The sequence below is a fragment of the Notothenia rossii genome, assembly GCF_949606895.1.
Source record: "Notothenia rossii genome assembly, chromosome: 5".
In the NCBI taxonomy this organism is placed as follows: Eukaryota; Metazoa; Chordata; class Actinopteri; order Perciformes; family Nototheniidae; genus Notothenia; species Notothenia rossii.
Genome location: NC_136903.1, coordinates 39,616,719 through 39,631,832, shown reverse-complemented (window position 1 = coordinate 39,631,832; position 15,114 = coordinate 39,616,719). Strand labels below are relative to the sequence as shown.

Here is a 15,114-nt window from a genome sequence, read left to right as displayed (position 1 = left end):
AGACCCTCACATCGTACAAGGAAAAACTTCCAGAGAAAACCCCACAGTTTAAAGGGAAAAATGGGAGAAACCTCAGGGAGAGCAACAGAGGAGGGATCCCTCTCCCAGGACGGACAGACGTGCAATAGATGCCGTGTATAAATTGAAAAGATAATACATTTGCAACATAGGTAGTCCAAATGTTTGGAAATGCATGTGTGTATAATAGGAAGATGAATCCACGAGGATATCCATCCAGGACTTATGATCCAGGACCACAGCCACGACTCAATATCCAGGACTCGCAATCCATGACACAGGACCGCAGGATCATCCATGACTCCGGGTCCCGGCGTATATAGACACCAAAAAGGAAGAAATTTGGGGAAGCTGGGTTAATCGGAACATGAGAGTACACAGGTATAGACAGAGAGAAGGAAGAAGTAAGATGTCCCCCGACAAACTAAGCCTATATCAGCAAAACTAGGGGCTGAATCTAATCAGCCCTAACTATAAGCTTTATCAAAAAGGAAGGTCTTAAGCGCACTCTTAAAAACGGATAGGGTGTCTGCCGTCCGAACACAAACTGGAAGCTGATTCCACAAAAGTGGAGCTTGATAAGAAAAGGCTCTGGCTCCCATTGTACTTTTAGAGAGTCTAGGAACAACCAACAACCCTGCATTCTTGGAACGCAATGCCCTAGTAGGACAATAGGGTATAATGAGTTCTTTAAGGTAAGATGGCGCCTGCCCATTAAGGGCTTTGTAGGCGAGAAGAAGAATTTTTAATTCTATCCTGTGTTCTATAGGGAGCCAGTGTAAGGCAGCCAGAACAGGAGTAATGTGGTCCCTTTTCCTAACTCTGGTTAGTACACGAGCTGCAGCATTTTGAATCAGCTGAAGCGACTTGACTGACTTCTTGGTACACCCTGATAATAAGGAGTTACAATAATCCAGCCTTGAAGTAACAAATGCATGGACTAGTTTCTCTGCATCGTTTTGAGGCAAGATATGCCTGATTTTTGCAATGTTACGTAGATGGAAGTAGGCGGTCCTTGAAATTGATTTTATGTGGGTGTTAAAGGATAAATCCTGATCAAATATAACACCAAGATTCCTTACAGTCTCACTGGAGGCCAAATTAATGCCATCCATAGTTAATATATCTTTAGATAATTTGTTTCGTAGATTCTTCGGGCCAAGTACAATAACTTCAGTTTTGGTCGTGTTTAACATCAAAAAATGTCTGTTGTGGCAATGCAGCACTCACAACAGGAAAGAATGAAACAGACAGGAACCAATAAAACACAAACACAGATATAGTTGATCAATTATTATTTTGTTGTACAACAAACAATAACTAGAGAATGCAATTCCTGAAGAAATTGCTAGTGGGAATGCTTTATGCTGAAAAGCTGACGCTAAACTGCTATGCTGAAATGTAATGTGTAAGAAGAAAGTGAAGAATTTAGATTGAAATGATACATGAACACTGGGGGCTTGAATGTGTGATGAGAGAAGAAAAGAAAGTGAAAAGGCTTGGAATAGCAGCAGAATATTTGAACCGCAAACTTCTGAACTAACTTGATGGCGAATGATCTGTCGCCATGGCAACGGCATTTGATGACACCCCATAATACGCTTAGATGCGTTGATGGCTGCATTGTTACCAAACCTGTGAAGTTTTGGGCTGTTCTGAGTATTTTCACTGAAGTTATGAGAACCGTGTTTCAAGGCGAGCATGGTGTTGCCATGGCAACGGCATTTGAAGAAATCCCAAAACTGTCCCGTAGTTGTCTTCACGGCTGGACTGTTAGCACACTTTTGAAGTTTGAGCACTTTTTGAACATTTGCATAGGAGTTATAGCCACATCATGTTTTATGGCGAGGGATGCGTTTCCATGGAAACGGCATATGGTGAGATCTCAGATTTGGTGTAGAGCTGTTGAAGCATGGACCGGTGATATACAAGTGAAGATTGGGGGACGATTGGACCGTGTCCATTGGACTTATAGCGACATCATGTTTTATGGCGAGGGATGCGTTTCCATGGAAATGGCTTATAGTGAGATCTCAGATTTGGCGTAGAGCTGTTGAGGCATGGACCGGCGATATACAAGTGAAGATTGGGGGACAATTGGAACGTGTCGATTGGACTTACAGCAACATCATGTTACATGGCGAGTTGTCTGTCGCCATGGCAACGGCATTTGAAGAAATCTCAAAACGGTCCCTTGGATGTCTTCACGGCTGGACTGTTAGCACACATGTGAAGTTTTAGCACTTTTTGAAAATTTTCCTAGGAGTTAAAGGGACATCGTGTTTTATGGCGAGGGATGCGTTTCCATGGAAACGGCATATGGTTAGATTTCAGATTTGGTGTAGAGCTGTTGAGGCATGGACAGGTGATATACAAGTGAAGATCGGGGGACGATTGGACCGTGTCCATTGGACTTACAGCGACATCGTGTTTCATGGCGAGTGGGCTGTCACCATTGTAACGGCATTTGATGACACCCCATACTACGCTTAGATGTGTTGATGGCTGCCTCGTTACCAAACCTGTGAAGTTCTGGGCTGTTTGGAGTATATTCACTGAAGTTATGAGAAAACCGTGTTTCAAGGCGAGCATTGTGTTGCCATGGCAACGGCATTTGAAGAAATCTCAAAACTGTCCAGAAGATGTCTTCACGGCTGGACTGTTGGCACACTGCTATCTGAAGTCTGCTGGTCTGAGCATGTCAGTTGGAGTGATGACATCATCGTGTTCCATTACACAGGTGTTTATAGTTGAGCTCTGTAGAGATCAAAGGCTTCATTGTTCTGAATGAGAGATAATCCTCTTACATGTGAACGTTTTGTGGAAGAACCGTAACAGATATCTGTGAAATTTCAAAACGTGAAGCATGTCAAGGAAGTTGAGTATCTGAAGTGTAATATTTGTGTAGCTTCGGGTTAATAATGTGGCCTTTTTGGCAGTTTAACTAAAGGTGTGCGGCTGCTACCGTGAGGAAATATCTGCCTGAAATTACAATGGGGTTTAATGGAGGAATGTTGAACATTTTGGTCACTTCATGCCCTCAAAAAGCATTTTGTTTAATGATTTTTGCTTAATTATTTGTAATTTTACAAGCTACGAGATGTTTTCCTACGTTTGTCATGATAAATTATGTCTCAGGAATGTAGGGTTTGGGAATTATGGCAGTTTAAAAATATATATATGAATGCGAATTTCAAGCTGTCCTCCACTCTAGCGGTGACATCACACACTAGTTAATGTTAAAATCTGAAGAAAACCTCTAAAACAAGGTCTGAACAATGTTTAATATCTCTAAAAGTAAGAATCAGATTTAAAAGTTGTTTTACAAGAATAATGTCAGTAAGATGTGTAACATTTTAAAGTTGGAATGATGTGAAAGTATGAATGAACAGTTAGCAGTTGAATTGCATGAAGATTTGTTGAAGTCTCAAGATTTTCTCCATTGACTTCAATGTTAAAAATGTGATGTATTATGGGATGTATCTCTGGAATTATGAAAGTTATGAATGCTCTCAAGCAGTCAAATGGTGTAGTGGCCCCCTGAGTAGAAATTTCACACAGCCTATGGTTTCTAAATGACACACGAACATTTTCCCTAACCATGTTTAACGCACACACATTGTCAGTTCTCCTAAACTTGGATATGTTCCAGATGTCGAAAGGTCATCATCTCATGACGTCTTTAGGAGTAATTAATATCTTATCAGAATATGAACTTCCCAATTAACAAAGCATAAATACGTCTGCACATGAACACATACCATTTTCCTTACATTAACTAACACACAAACCTCTATAATGATGATTATTTTTTTTTCATTTAATCGTTTATTTGGCAGGGACAACGCACAGTAATGAACACTTAAAACATTCAAATGCGTCAAGCGTAACAGTGCCAGATTTAGCTTTGAGCTAATTTCTGCACATAAAACATTTAAGAAGATTACATTTTACAAACATAGCAAAAACAAAATACATGATATGCAAAAAGTGTAAGAGAGCAAGAGCAGCATACACAAGTATTTACCACATGGCAGTACAATGTAGCAGCAACGACATATAAAGTGCAAGAGAAGATACAAGAGCTACATAAAGTGCAAGAGGAGATACCCCTGTGTTAAAGTGCATTTAGCGGTGATCGCACGTCTGTTTGTTGCTCAACCATTCTTTGAGTTGACCTTTGAAGCTATTGAGAGTGGGACAATCCCGTATCTCAGTTGGGAGGCTATTCCATAAAGAGCTGCCTTTAATAAAGAGGAAATGTTGTCCAAAAGTGGTCCTTCTGCGGTGGACTTCACAGTCTCCTCTGGTTTCTGACCTAGTGCTGCATCCAGTGTGTTTTCTGTGGATGAATTCCCCTAAGGGAGGGGGGGCAGTCCATGTAAACATTTATAAATAAAACACATACTTTTAAAAGACTTAAAATGATCAAAACTCAAGAAATGATGTTTCTCAAGGATGGTACAGTTGTGGTGTGAATTTGGCTTTCTGTCAAACACCTTGATAGTTCTCTTGTACAGCTGTTCTATGGGTTTCAGGTGTGTGGCACAAGCAAACGACCAGTTTGTCAAACAGTATTCAATGTGGGATAGAATCATACAGTGGAGGTATGACTTTGCAGCATTGACAGTTAAGAAATGTCTAATTTGTTTAAAATGTTTCAAGTTGAATTGAATGGTATTGGATACTTTCTTTATTATAATCTAATCAGCCTCTTTATACTTTCTCTCACATTGGGTCAGTTTTACTTAAGGTGGGTACATCTGCTGATAATTGCAAAGACCATTGATAATTAGCAAAGAGACTCATGGGCCTCTTCTAAATCTGGAAGCTGTAATTCAATAACATACAATCATTATAGTTATATTGAGAAGGTCCAAGACTTGACATAACATGTCCATTCCGTATTCAGCATAATTCTTGTCAATTGTTTACAAAAGGTTTAACTCTTTGTTGCTGTTTGAAGAATTATGTTTTACTTTCTGAGCTGTAGGGGTTTTCCTCAGACCTTCCTTCTTTGCTCAATTGAATTTAAACAGTAAACCTAAAATAAAAAATACCTATATGCTTTATTATACCCTGTGGTTAATCATAAAGTCTGGATAGGATGATGGATAGAGAAATATATCAATACTTAGACTGAACAATAATACCATGGCCAATAATACAAACATCTCACTTCTGTACATAGCACCTACAATAGTTAGGCTTATTGAAATCTGATGTGTTTTCAGTTTGTATCTTCACTGTTATATGCACGTATTGTAAGTTGCTTTATATACAAGCATTAGCTAACTGAATTGTAGTGTAAAATAATTGTAAAATATAAATGTTACGAATGTATGAATTATTTCCTGGAGCGCCCCCTGTGATATCTCTAATTGAAAACTTTGGATTCCTGGATGTTATCTTAAAGTTCTGTCTTTTTTTTTACTTTGTTTGGTTTACATTTTTTTGTTTATATCTTGGCAGGATTTTGGAAAGTGCCCTCGACTGCGTCTTTTCACGCAGGAGTACATCCTGGCTCTGAACGAGCTAAATGCGGGGATGGAGGTAGTCAAGAAGTTCGTCCACAGGTGAGAAAATGTCATGCACAAAATCAAACTTTTACTGCCCTGCTGGCTCACATTCAGACATGTAATCAACTATCAGTAATGGAATGTTTGAATCCATGTCAATGGTCTATTACTGATGAATATATATTTGACCAAATCAAAACAATTGGATTTTTTTAAATGATCAAACTGAAACACCCAGCCCAATGTTGCTAACTGTTTCCAAAGTAGCAAGCAGCACCCGTTCCAAAAGCTGTACAGTGTAGCTAAAAGTCTCTAAGTCTCTAACACTGACCAGTCTCTCTGGGCCTCCTCCAAAGCCACAACCCTAAAACTATCATTATGTTTGCAGACAAACCTTTGATCCTCAGGGTCTCCAGAGGGTTCTGACCAAATTTGAAGTCAATCAGATGAAATGTGTAGAAGGACCTGTATATTTTCAATACGTTTTCATTTTATGCCACAGAAAATCATTTTTGAAATAATTTCTAGGCCCTCAAAACTGCAATTAATTTTAGGAAGGATAAGAAAACATTCCTACAGTTTCCAAAGGGTCCTTGGACCTAAGGTTGTGTGTGCTCAGACCCTAAATATAACAAAACATGTTTTCAAAATGTTTTCTTACTGGGAGACAGGTGAATAGGTTGACTTTTTAAAGATAAGCTACGTCTATGAAACTTGACAATTTAATTACGTACATTAAGGTGATTATGCCTGTTCTGAAATGTTATGTTTAGATATGCAAATGGAGCATTATTTAATGCTCCTTTTTTGTGAATTTATAATAAATCCACAGATGCAAGGGGTGTTTGTAGATTAAACACCTAAAAGGGTGTTGAGGAAGTTTTTCTTTTTGTGAAAAAAAAAGTTACGGAAGCAAAAAAGCCCAAATGATCCACATTGTGCATTGGGGAAGAAACACAGTTTTTCCCTTTAGTGTCTTGACTTAAAGCTGTATGAGGCATGAGGTGTACAGAGCTGCGTGTGTGTGTGAGAGGGATACTGAACAGCAGATGGTTGGATCATGGTAGCTAACAACAGCATGTGTTGCAGCATGCACGGGCCCACCGGGCAGTGCCCCCACCCCCGGGTCCTGCCAAACCTGGTGGCAGTGTGTCTCGCCGCCATTTATTCCTGTTATGAGGAGTTCATCAACAGGTCAGTACACACACACACACACACACACACACACACACACACACACACACACACACACACACACACACACACACACACACACACACACACACACACACACACACACACACACACACACACACACACACACACACACACACACACACACACACACACACACACACACACACACACACACACCAGGGTTCTTATGGTCATTGAAAACGTGGAAAAGTCATGGAGATTCAAAATACAACAAATTCCAGGCCCTGGAAAAGTTATGGAAAACAATATTTTCCCCAAAGATTTAGAAAAGTCATTGAAATATAACTAAAGTTGCATCAAATATAATTTATATTTTATCTAATCGCCGAAATAGTAATACTATAATGATAATACATACTGTACTAATGAAACGTAAAATGGCATTTAACTGTCGCGGTATTTCGCTGGTGAGAGATGTTTACAATCACGCCCTCTAGTCGACAGTGGCTTTAGCCTGGAGGAGCTAGTAAGCCTACTATTTGATATAATCAGGGGTGTAGTGCTGCCGGAGAGCACTGGAACGCCACTCTGGCACTTCCAAAAATGTCAGTACCCATAAGGAGCCGTACACATGCCGCAGTTTTTGCGTGGCTGTGTCTTTAATTGAAAGCCCAGTGGCGATCTGCTCATCTGTCATATAATCATACAATAACGCCATCGAAAATAATATGATACAGTAAAAGCACCGGTATCGGGGATTGTTGTTGTTAGCATCTGGTTAGCTGCACTAAGGGATATAAGAAGCTGTTTCAACAACAAGGTGGAGAAGAGTCCTCTCCTGTCAGACTGAGAGAGATAACAGCAGCTCAGTGAGGTAAAGGACTCTCTGAATGTTTAGATAGTTAACTTTAGTTATCTCATTATGCACGTTCACACCAAGTACTTTTCCCACAAAGGTTCCTGAGAACTACGATTTAGTTGCGTTCACACCTAAAGGTCCCAGGAACTAAATTAGTTCTAGAGAACCTTTTTTACCCCCTTTCGTGGGAGAAAAAGGTTCCTGTGTCTGATTGGCTGGGCGGAATGCAAACCACGTCCCGTCAAACTCCCAAAAACTTTTGTGAAGCCGCCATTTTATTATCCTCGCATTGCATTATTAGCATTAGAATTAGCCCAGCGCAGAAACGCAGAGAGACTAACTTATGACAACACAAAATAAAACATGGGAGCGGTGGAGATTAGGAGGTGTCGGCGTTCTGGCCGTTTACTCGGAAGGCTTCAGTAGAAGCTGCAGCCAGTCCCTAACTCCGGGGACTTCCGGCCGGGCATTTTGGGAACCAGTATACGCCATGAAGTTGTTTGCGGCCTGCCAGTAAACCCAAAGCAGAAGAAGAAGAAGTGACATCAGCGGCTTAATTTGCCAAATCCACCCCCAGGAACTAATTTCCAGTGTGAACGCGATCGGTACTTAGTTCATGAGAACTAAAGAGTTCTCAGGAACCTTTGTGGGAAAAGTACTTGGTGTGATCGCGCCTAATGGGTCTCAAATGTTTAGGTCACTATTTATGTTAACAAGTATTTCCAAGGCACTCCTTCATATGATCTTTATAGTTAAAAAGAAATAAGAGAATAAAAAAAAACAGGTATGAAATAATTCCAACTCATACTATAGGGCAGTAAAACAAGAATACAGTTTAAAAGGGGAGTGATTAGTAAAATATGTAAAGAAAAATAAATCTGTTTGCAGTTCTGTCATATGGGTGTTGGGAGCTGTATTCCTAGATCTAGTCCTTAATGTTGCTCTCAAAGTGCACCAGATTGATGCATTTAACTTCAAAATGTAAAACTAAATCTTCCCGGGGGAGCTTGCTCCTGGAACCCCTAGAGGATGTTAGGTCCACCCCCCACTTAAACATGTTCAAATGGATAGGATACTTAACACATTTGGACACTTTCTATACCGTAAACTATGTCCATATTATTCTGTTCTGTAGGTGCGCTCCGGCACTTGTAAAAATAGCACTACACCCCTGGGTATAATGCCGCCAAGATGCCAGGGAAGTGCAGTTTCAACAATGTATGGCTTCTAACGGATAATTACCAATTGTGGCAAAAGACATTGACCCAAGACGTGCTAAATGAAAATTGTGTTTTAAAATATTCGATATTTCAAATATGGGCGAGGCAGCGCTTGCTAGCCACATGAAAGAAAGAGTCATTTTTTTGGTCATGGAAAATTAGGTAAAGGTCATGGCGAAGTCATGGAAATGTCATTGAAAATCATTGGTTAAAAAGTGTATGAACCCTGACACACACACACACACACACACACACACACACACACACACACACACACACACACACACACACACACACACACACACACACACACACACACACACACACACACACACACACACACACACACACACACACACACACACACACACACACACACACACACACACACACACACACACACACACACAATTTGTCGAATGTGGTGGATCAGGTGAGAGAAAGCAACCCCACACAAGGTTTTCAGGTGCCTCTCAGTCGACAACATTCTGCAACAGTTTTTCCATATGTGTAAAAAATTAAATGCCATTGGTCAAGGCAGCTTCTCCTATTTTTCTAGAGCATGATAGCGTTTGTAAACACAATTTGATCTTTTTAAGTTTTTTATAACATTGTAATCCCTATTAGAAATGTAACAGTTATACATTTTTTGTATCCTGTTTAAATAATATCCTGGAGTTTAGGCTTGTAATCCGTTGGAATGGCATGGCTGCCATAATTGTAGAGAGTTCTCTCTTCATTTTTTTCAGAGCTATATATATATTATCTGATCTAGCTGTGATTTAACCACATTTTATTTAATGTAGTTGAATCTAGTTTTTTTTGCATGGGCTACATTATCTCATTAGCGTCACCTCCTTAGCAGCCTTTGCCCCAAGGAGGATCATTCTTAGTTAACTTTTCCAAAACTCAAAGACACAAAGGGGCCGTCACTCTGGCAGCCATCTCTCCTGGCTCCTATTACTGCTGTCTTTGATACTGAATGGCCCTGCATTGAGTGTAGTCTTTGTATTTGGTATAATCTCCTTTCCCCCTAACCCTCTCTGCAGTCGGGACAACTCCCCCAGCCTGAAGGAGATTAGAAATGGCTGCCAGCAGCAGAACGAACGCAAACCACCCATGCCGCTGCGCCTGCTGCGCCCTGAGCCTCCGACGCCTCCGCCTGCCACCATCTTACCAATTTCTGGTACCCCCAGTCCTCCTCAACCGCCTCCTCCTGCCCCCTCAAACCCCACCCTGTCCATTCCTATCTCCCTCCCCACACCCTCCCTGCCCCTCTCCCCTCCTCCCTCCGTCGTCAACTCAAGTGAGATCCTGGTGGAGCTGGAGCGCAACAACAACTCGGCCAACAGTAGGCAGAAGGGTGGTCCATCGGGGGGCGACAGTGAACCCAACCTGATCGACTGCCTGCTGGTCAGCCCGGCACTCAGCACTCTGTCCATCCAGCTGCCGGCGCAGGCCGACCGCGTGCTGTGCTGCTTCGCGCTTATCCTCAAGATGCTGTGAGTTCAAAAATCACATCATGACATATACTTGATTCCTATGGCTTTAATCCAATATCCAACTGATATATTCTAAGAGTCATCTAAAAACTAGAACTGCCCACTAAGCAGTTAAAAAGTGTTTCCAAGAACAAAATGAAAGGGTAGATGATCCCGTTAAATGCCTAAACAACATTAAATGATATTTGCTGGCACTTCCGACACGGAGTTTGCCGCTTCATGGACAGTAGAGTTCACCTGTCTGAAGAACATATTGGAAGCTAACAGATTTATATTTTGGATTGTCTGTTGCAGTCTTTTGCTCATAATAAAGAAGTAACAATGTAGTAGGTAATTAGTGCATTGTCAAACCTGCTTCAGTAGCATTCTTTTGACTGTCGACGTGCCCTGTGACAGTGTTTAAAGACATGCATTATTTAATTTACAAAATAAACCTAATCAGTGGTGCCAAATATGCTCTTGGTTAAATTTGACACACACACAGTGTTACTTAATTGAGACAATTGTGTCATATGTTTAAAATGAGTTCTCAAGTCAACATACAGTAAGTCTGTTAAAGCTTCTATTAAAAAAAGATCCAAGCCAGATTCATATTAAAGGAAAAGGTCCCATTATATTCGGTAATTAGTGCATTGTCAAACCTGCTGCAGTAGCATTCTTTTGACTGTCCACGTGCCCTGTGACAGTGTTTAAAGACATGCATTATTTAATTTACAAAATAAACCTAATCAGTGGTTCCAAATATGCTCTTGGTTACATTTGACACACACACAGTGTTACTTAATTGAGACAATTGTGTCATATGTTTAAAATGAGTTCTCAAGTCAACATACAGTAAGTCTGTTAAAGCTTCTATTAAAAAAAGATCCAAGCCAGATTCATATTAAAGGAAAAGGTCCCATTATATTCGGTAAATAGTCCTGGTGCTGTATTTCACAGTTTGAAAGTGGAGCAGCATTTATGTGTGAGTTTCTTTGTGTCAGGATGTAGGTGTGGCAACCACAGGATGGCCTAAAAAGCGATGCTGTCACAGTGTCACTGAACTCATAGTAATATCATCTCAGCGCTGCTCATATCCAGCTACTCCTCTATCTTGTGGTTTTCTTGCCTTACTTCTCCAGGCTACACCCTGCTCTTCACATTGTTATACTGACACTCTTTATCTGGTTCCCTTTTCATTTTGCAACTTGTTGTCTCTGTCAGGTCTGACTATGATGATTGGAGACCTGCTCTCGCCAGCCTGCTGCAGCCCATCCCCTTTCCTAAAGAGTGAGTACTCTCTCCCTGCACCACTGCCTCTGGGGATGTATACTTTTTTCTCAGAGGATACTGTTGGGGCTTCTTCTGACGTGGATGAGGCACCTTAACATGCCTCCGGGGGAGTGATGAACTGGGCTGGTTGGCTTTTCCCTCCACAGAGAGTCCACTTTAATTGGCTTCAAGAAGCCCTGAGTCTACTGTAATTGGCTGGCTGTTCCAGAGCTTCATTAGGGTTGACTGGTGGACCACTTGTTGTTTCTCCAACAGCGGGACGCACCTGTTACTCACCTGCGCCACAGTTGCGTGGTCGCTGGCTTCAGACGTCATTAGGAAAAGCAACAATACTCCCCAGCACCCTGTAGCCGAGGATAAAATGAGTCACATTAGTTACACTCACTGGCCCTAATAAGCTTAAATCAGTTCGTACACACATACAGAAACAACTGCCTTTCGTAGTGCGAACAAATGCTGTACGTCTGTAGAGTGCCCTGAACACAACAGGACCATGCTGGGAACTTTTGCAAATAGTTCTAATTTTTTACTGTATGTAAAACAATACATTGTAATGATGGGTTATTTGACAATTTCTTGGCTGGGGTAGGTTAGTAAAAGCGTGCTGTGCTGGCAGTTGCACTGTGTTGGGTCATCTTTGTTGTAGCTGGTCAGTATGCTGTTGCAGGACAGGAAGCTCCGTTGTCCAGGTGGGGTGCAGTTAGGGTGGCCAGGTGCCAACAAGCCACATGTGGGACCAATAGGACATTAATGCAGGACATGTTACTGCGTTGCTTAGAGTTAGATTAGATGTTTGTATAATGTCTATCTAACCCTGAAGAATAAACATTTCTATGAAACTATAAACTTATAAATATTAATAACAACGCTTTACTTTGGTTTAATTGTTTGCACAAACTATGCAAGTGAAGGAATTAAATATATTTGATTTGAATGCAATTAACATAAGAAATTATTATGACCAGAAAAAAATGACCGGATCTAGTTTACTGCCCGGTCTGCTGCCCTGTGGGCTAAACAGATGCTGTGACCTCATCTCTTTTGGTTTCAGGAAAAATATATCCATAGATCGAGGGGGGTGGTGGTAGAGCAGGCTCGTGACTGTTAGCGCCGGAGCCTCGTTGGGTGGAAACTGTCGCGCATTATTGCGCCGCATTTACGCATAAGATGCAGCCCCACACACTCTGCGTGTGGGGAGGGGCGGCCCTGCCCATAAGTTAATACATTTATACATACATCAATCAATACATTGATTGACAGCTGACACAGCTAATTTGACTCGGCAAAATGTGTGGGACAAATTATCCAAATGCTGTGCAGTCCCGCACAAAGCGGGACACCTGGTCACCCTAGGTGCAGTTATCTCCGTGCTAACCTGTTGGCTGGTTTTGGTGGTCAGCAGTGCTGGTTAGTGGAAGTCTTATAAGCAAGCTCTCTGAGGGGGGGAGTGTGAGGGAGAGAAACTCCCTCTGGAGGGTGTTACGATTCCAGACACTTAGTATGTAGAACCCAAATGCAAAACCCGGGAGACAGAGGTAAAGTATTTGTTGGATACTTTATTTTCAATAACAGCAAAAATTAAAACGCTCACGCAGTGAGGAATCAAAACACCAAAGAGTTCCAGCAGCATAGACCTTACCGTGACAATAAACAAGACGAACTGACACTGAACACTGGGAGACAGGGGAATTTAAACACAGGGTAACAAGACACAGGTGGGAATAATCAGGGAATTAGACACACCAGGGAAATAACGACAGACATGAAAACACAGGGAAGAGACCAGACAATATACAGGGAGGAAAACATGACAAGGAGAACGGAAAAACACGACAGCAAACACCCAAACCTAGACAGACAACACTAAAAACCTGTGACATAAACCTGGGGGTGTGACAGAACCCCCCCCTCAAGGGACGGATCCCAGATGTCCCAAAACACAAAGTCCAGCAGGGTAGGTGGAGGGGGTCCGGAGGAAGGGTCTGGAGTGGACGGCCCGGGGGCAAGGCAGAGACCATGGATGGGGTCTCGGGCGGACGGCCCGGGGGCAAGGCAGAGTTCAAAAAGGGGTTCTCGGGCGGACGGCCCGGGGGCAAGGCAGAGTTCGAGGAGGGGCGAAGACCACAGCTCTCAGGGGACCGGGCAGGAGCCGGTGTTGACCGGACAGGAACCGGAGCCGGTGGAACGGGTGTTGGCAAGATTCTCCACGGAAGAGGACAAGGAGTTGGCAGGACCCCCGGCGATACAGGTGATGTCGAGGCCTCCAACGAAACAGGACATGGGATTGGCAGGGCCACCGGTAGAAGAGTAGTCGGCGGGACCCCCAACGGGACAGAACACAGGGCCGGCAGGACCCCCGGCAGAAGAGTACTCGGTGGGGCCTCCAATGGCACAGGACATAGGGTTGGCAGGACCCCCGGCAGAAGAGTAGTCGGCGGGGCCTCCAACGGCACAGGACATAGGGTTGGCAGGACCCCCGGCAGAAGAGTAGTCGGCGGGGCCTCCAACGGCACAGGACATAGGGTTGGCAGGACCCCCGGCAGAAGAGTAGTCGACGGGGCCTCCAACGGCACAGGACATAGGATTGGCAGGACCCCCGGCAGGAGAGTAGACGGCGGGACCTCCAACGAGACAGGACAAGGAGCTGGCAGGACCCCCAGCGGAACCTCCAACGGGACAGGACTTAGGGTTGGCAGGACCCCCAGCGGAACCTCCAACGGTACTTGAGTAGGGACTTGAGTGGGAACTCGAGAGAGGGCTTGAGAGGGAACTCGAGAGGAAACTTGAGAGTTGACTTGAGAGATGACTTGAGAGGGATCTTGAGAGGGAACTTGAATGGAGACTTGAGAAGGGACTCGAGAGGAGACTCGAGAGGGAACTCGAGAGGAGACTCGAGAGGGGATTCGAGAGGAGACTCGAGAGGGAACTCGAGAGGAGTCTCGAGAGGGAACTCGAGAGGAGACTTGAGAAGTGACTTGAGAGAGAACTCGAGAGGTGACTCGACAGGGGACTTGAGAAGAGACTTGAGAGGGGACTCAAGAGGGGACTTGAGAGGGAACTCGAGAGGTGACTTGAGAGGTGACTTGAGAAGTGTCTTGAATGGGAACTCGAGAGGTGACTTGAGAGGTAACTCGAGAGTGGACTCGAGAGGGAACTGGAGGGGTGACTTGAGAGGAGACTTGAGAGGGAGCTTGAGAGGAGACTTGAGACGGTTGGTTCGCCAACAGTACCCGAGGGGCTGGAGTCGGCTGGAGAGCCAACAGGAGACGAGGTGCTGGAGTCGGCCGGTACGCCAACAGGACTCGGGGAGCTGGCGTCGGCTGAACAGTCAACAGGAGACGAGGTGCTGGAGTCGGCCGGTACGTCGACAGGACTCGGGGAGCTGGCGTCGGCTGAACAGCCAACTGGAAACGAGGTGCTGAAGTCGGCCGGTACGTCGACAGGACTCGGGGCGCTGGCAGGACTCGGGGAGCTGGCGTTGGCCGGTAAGCCAGTCCTGGAGCCGAAACTGGAGTCAGGACCATGGGCACTGGGGCCGGTCCTGAAGCCAGAACCATGGCTGTAAA

General features: G+C 43.6%; 1 protein-coding gene across 1 annotated transcript in view; it reads left to right on the top strand.

Moving 5' to 3' along the window:
* Positions 1-15,114, top strand: part of cmip (c-Maf inducing protein) — a 60,391-nt gene that overhangs the window by 31,495 nt on the left and 13,782 nt on the right. Inside the window, exons 8-11 of the mRNA XM_079685219.1 lie at positions 5,491-5,594; positions 6,627-6,731; positions 9,824-10,276; positions 11,480-11,545. Of these exons, the coding sequence (XP_079541345.1) occupies positions 5,491-5,594; positions 6,627-6,731; positions 9,824-10,276; positions 11,480-11,545 (728 nt within the window). The remainder of the gene's footprint in view (positions 1-5,490; positions 5,595-6,626; positions 6,732-9,823; positions 10,277-11,479; positions 11,546-15,114) is intronic.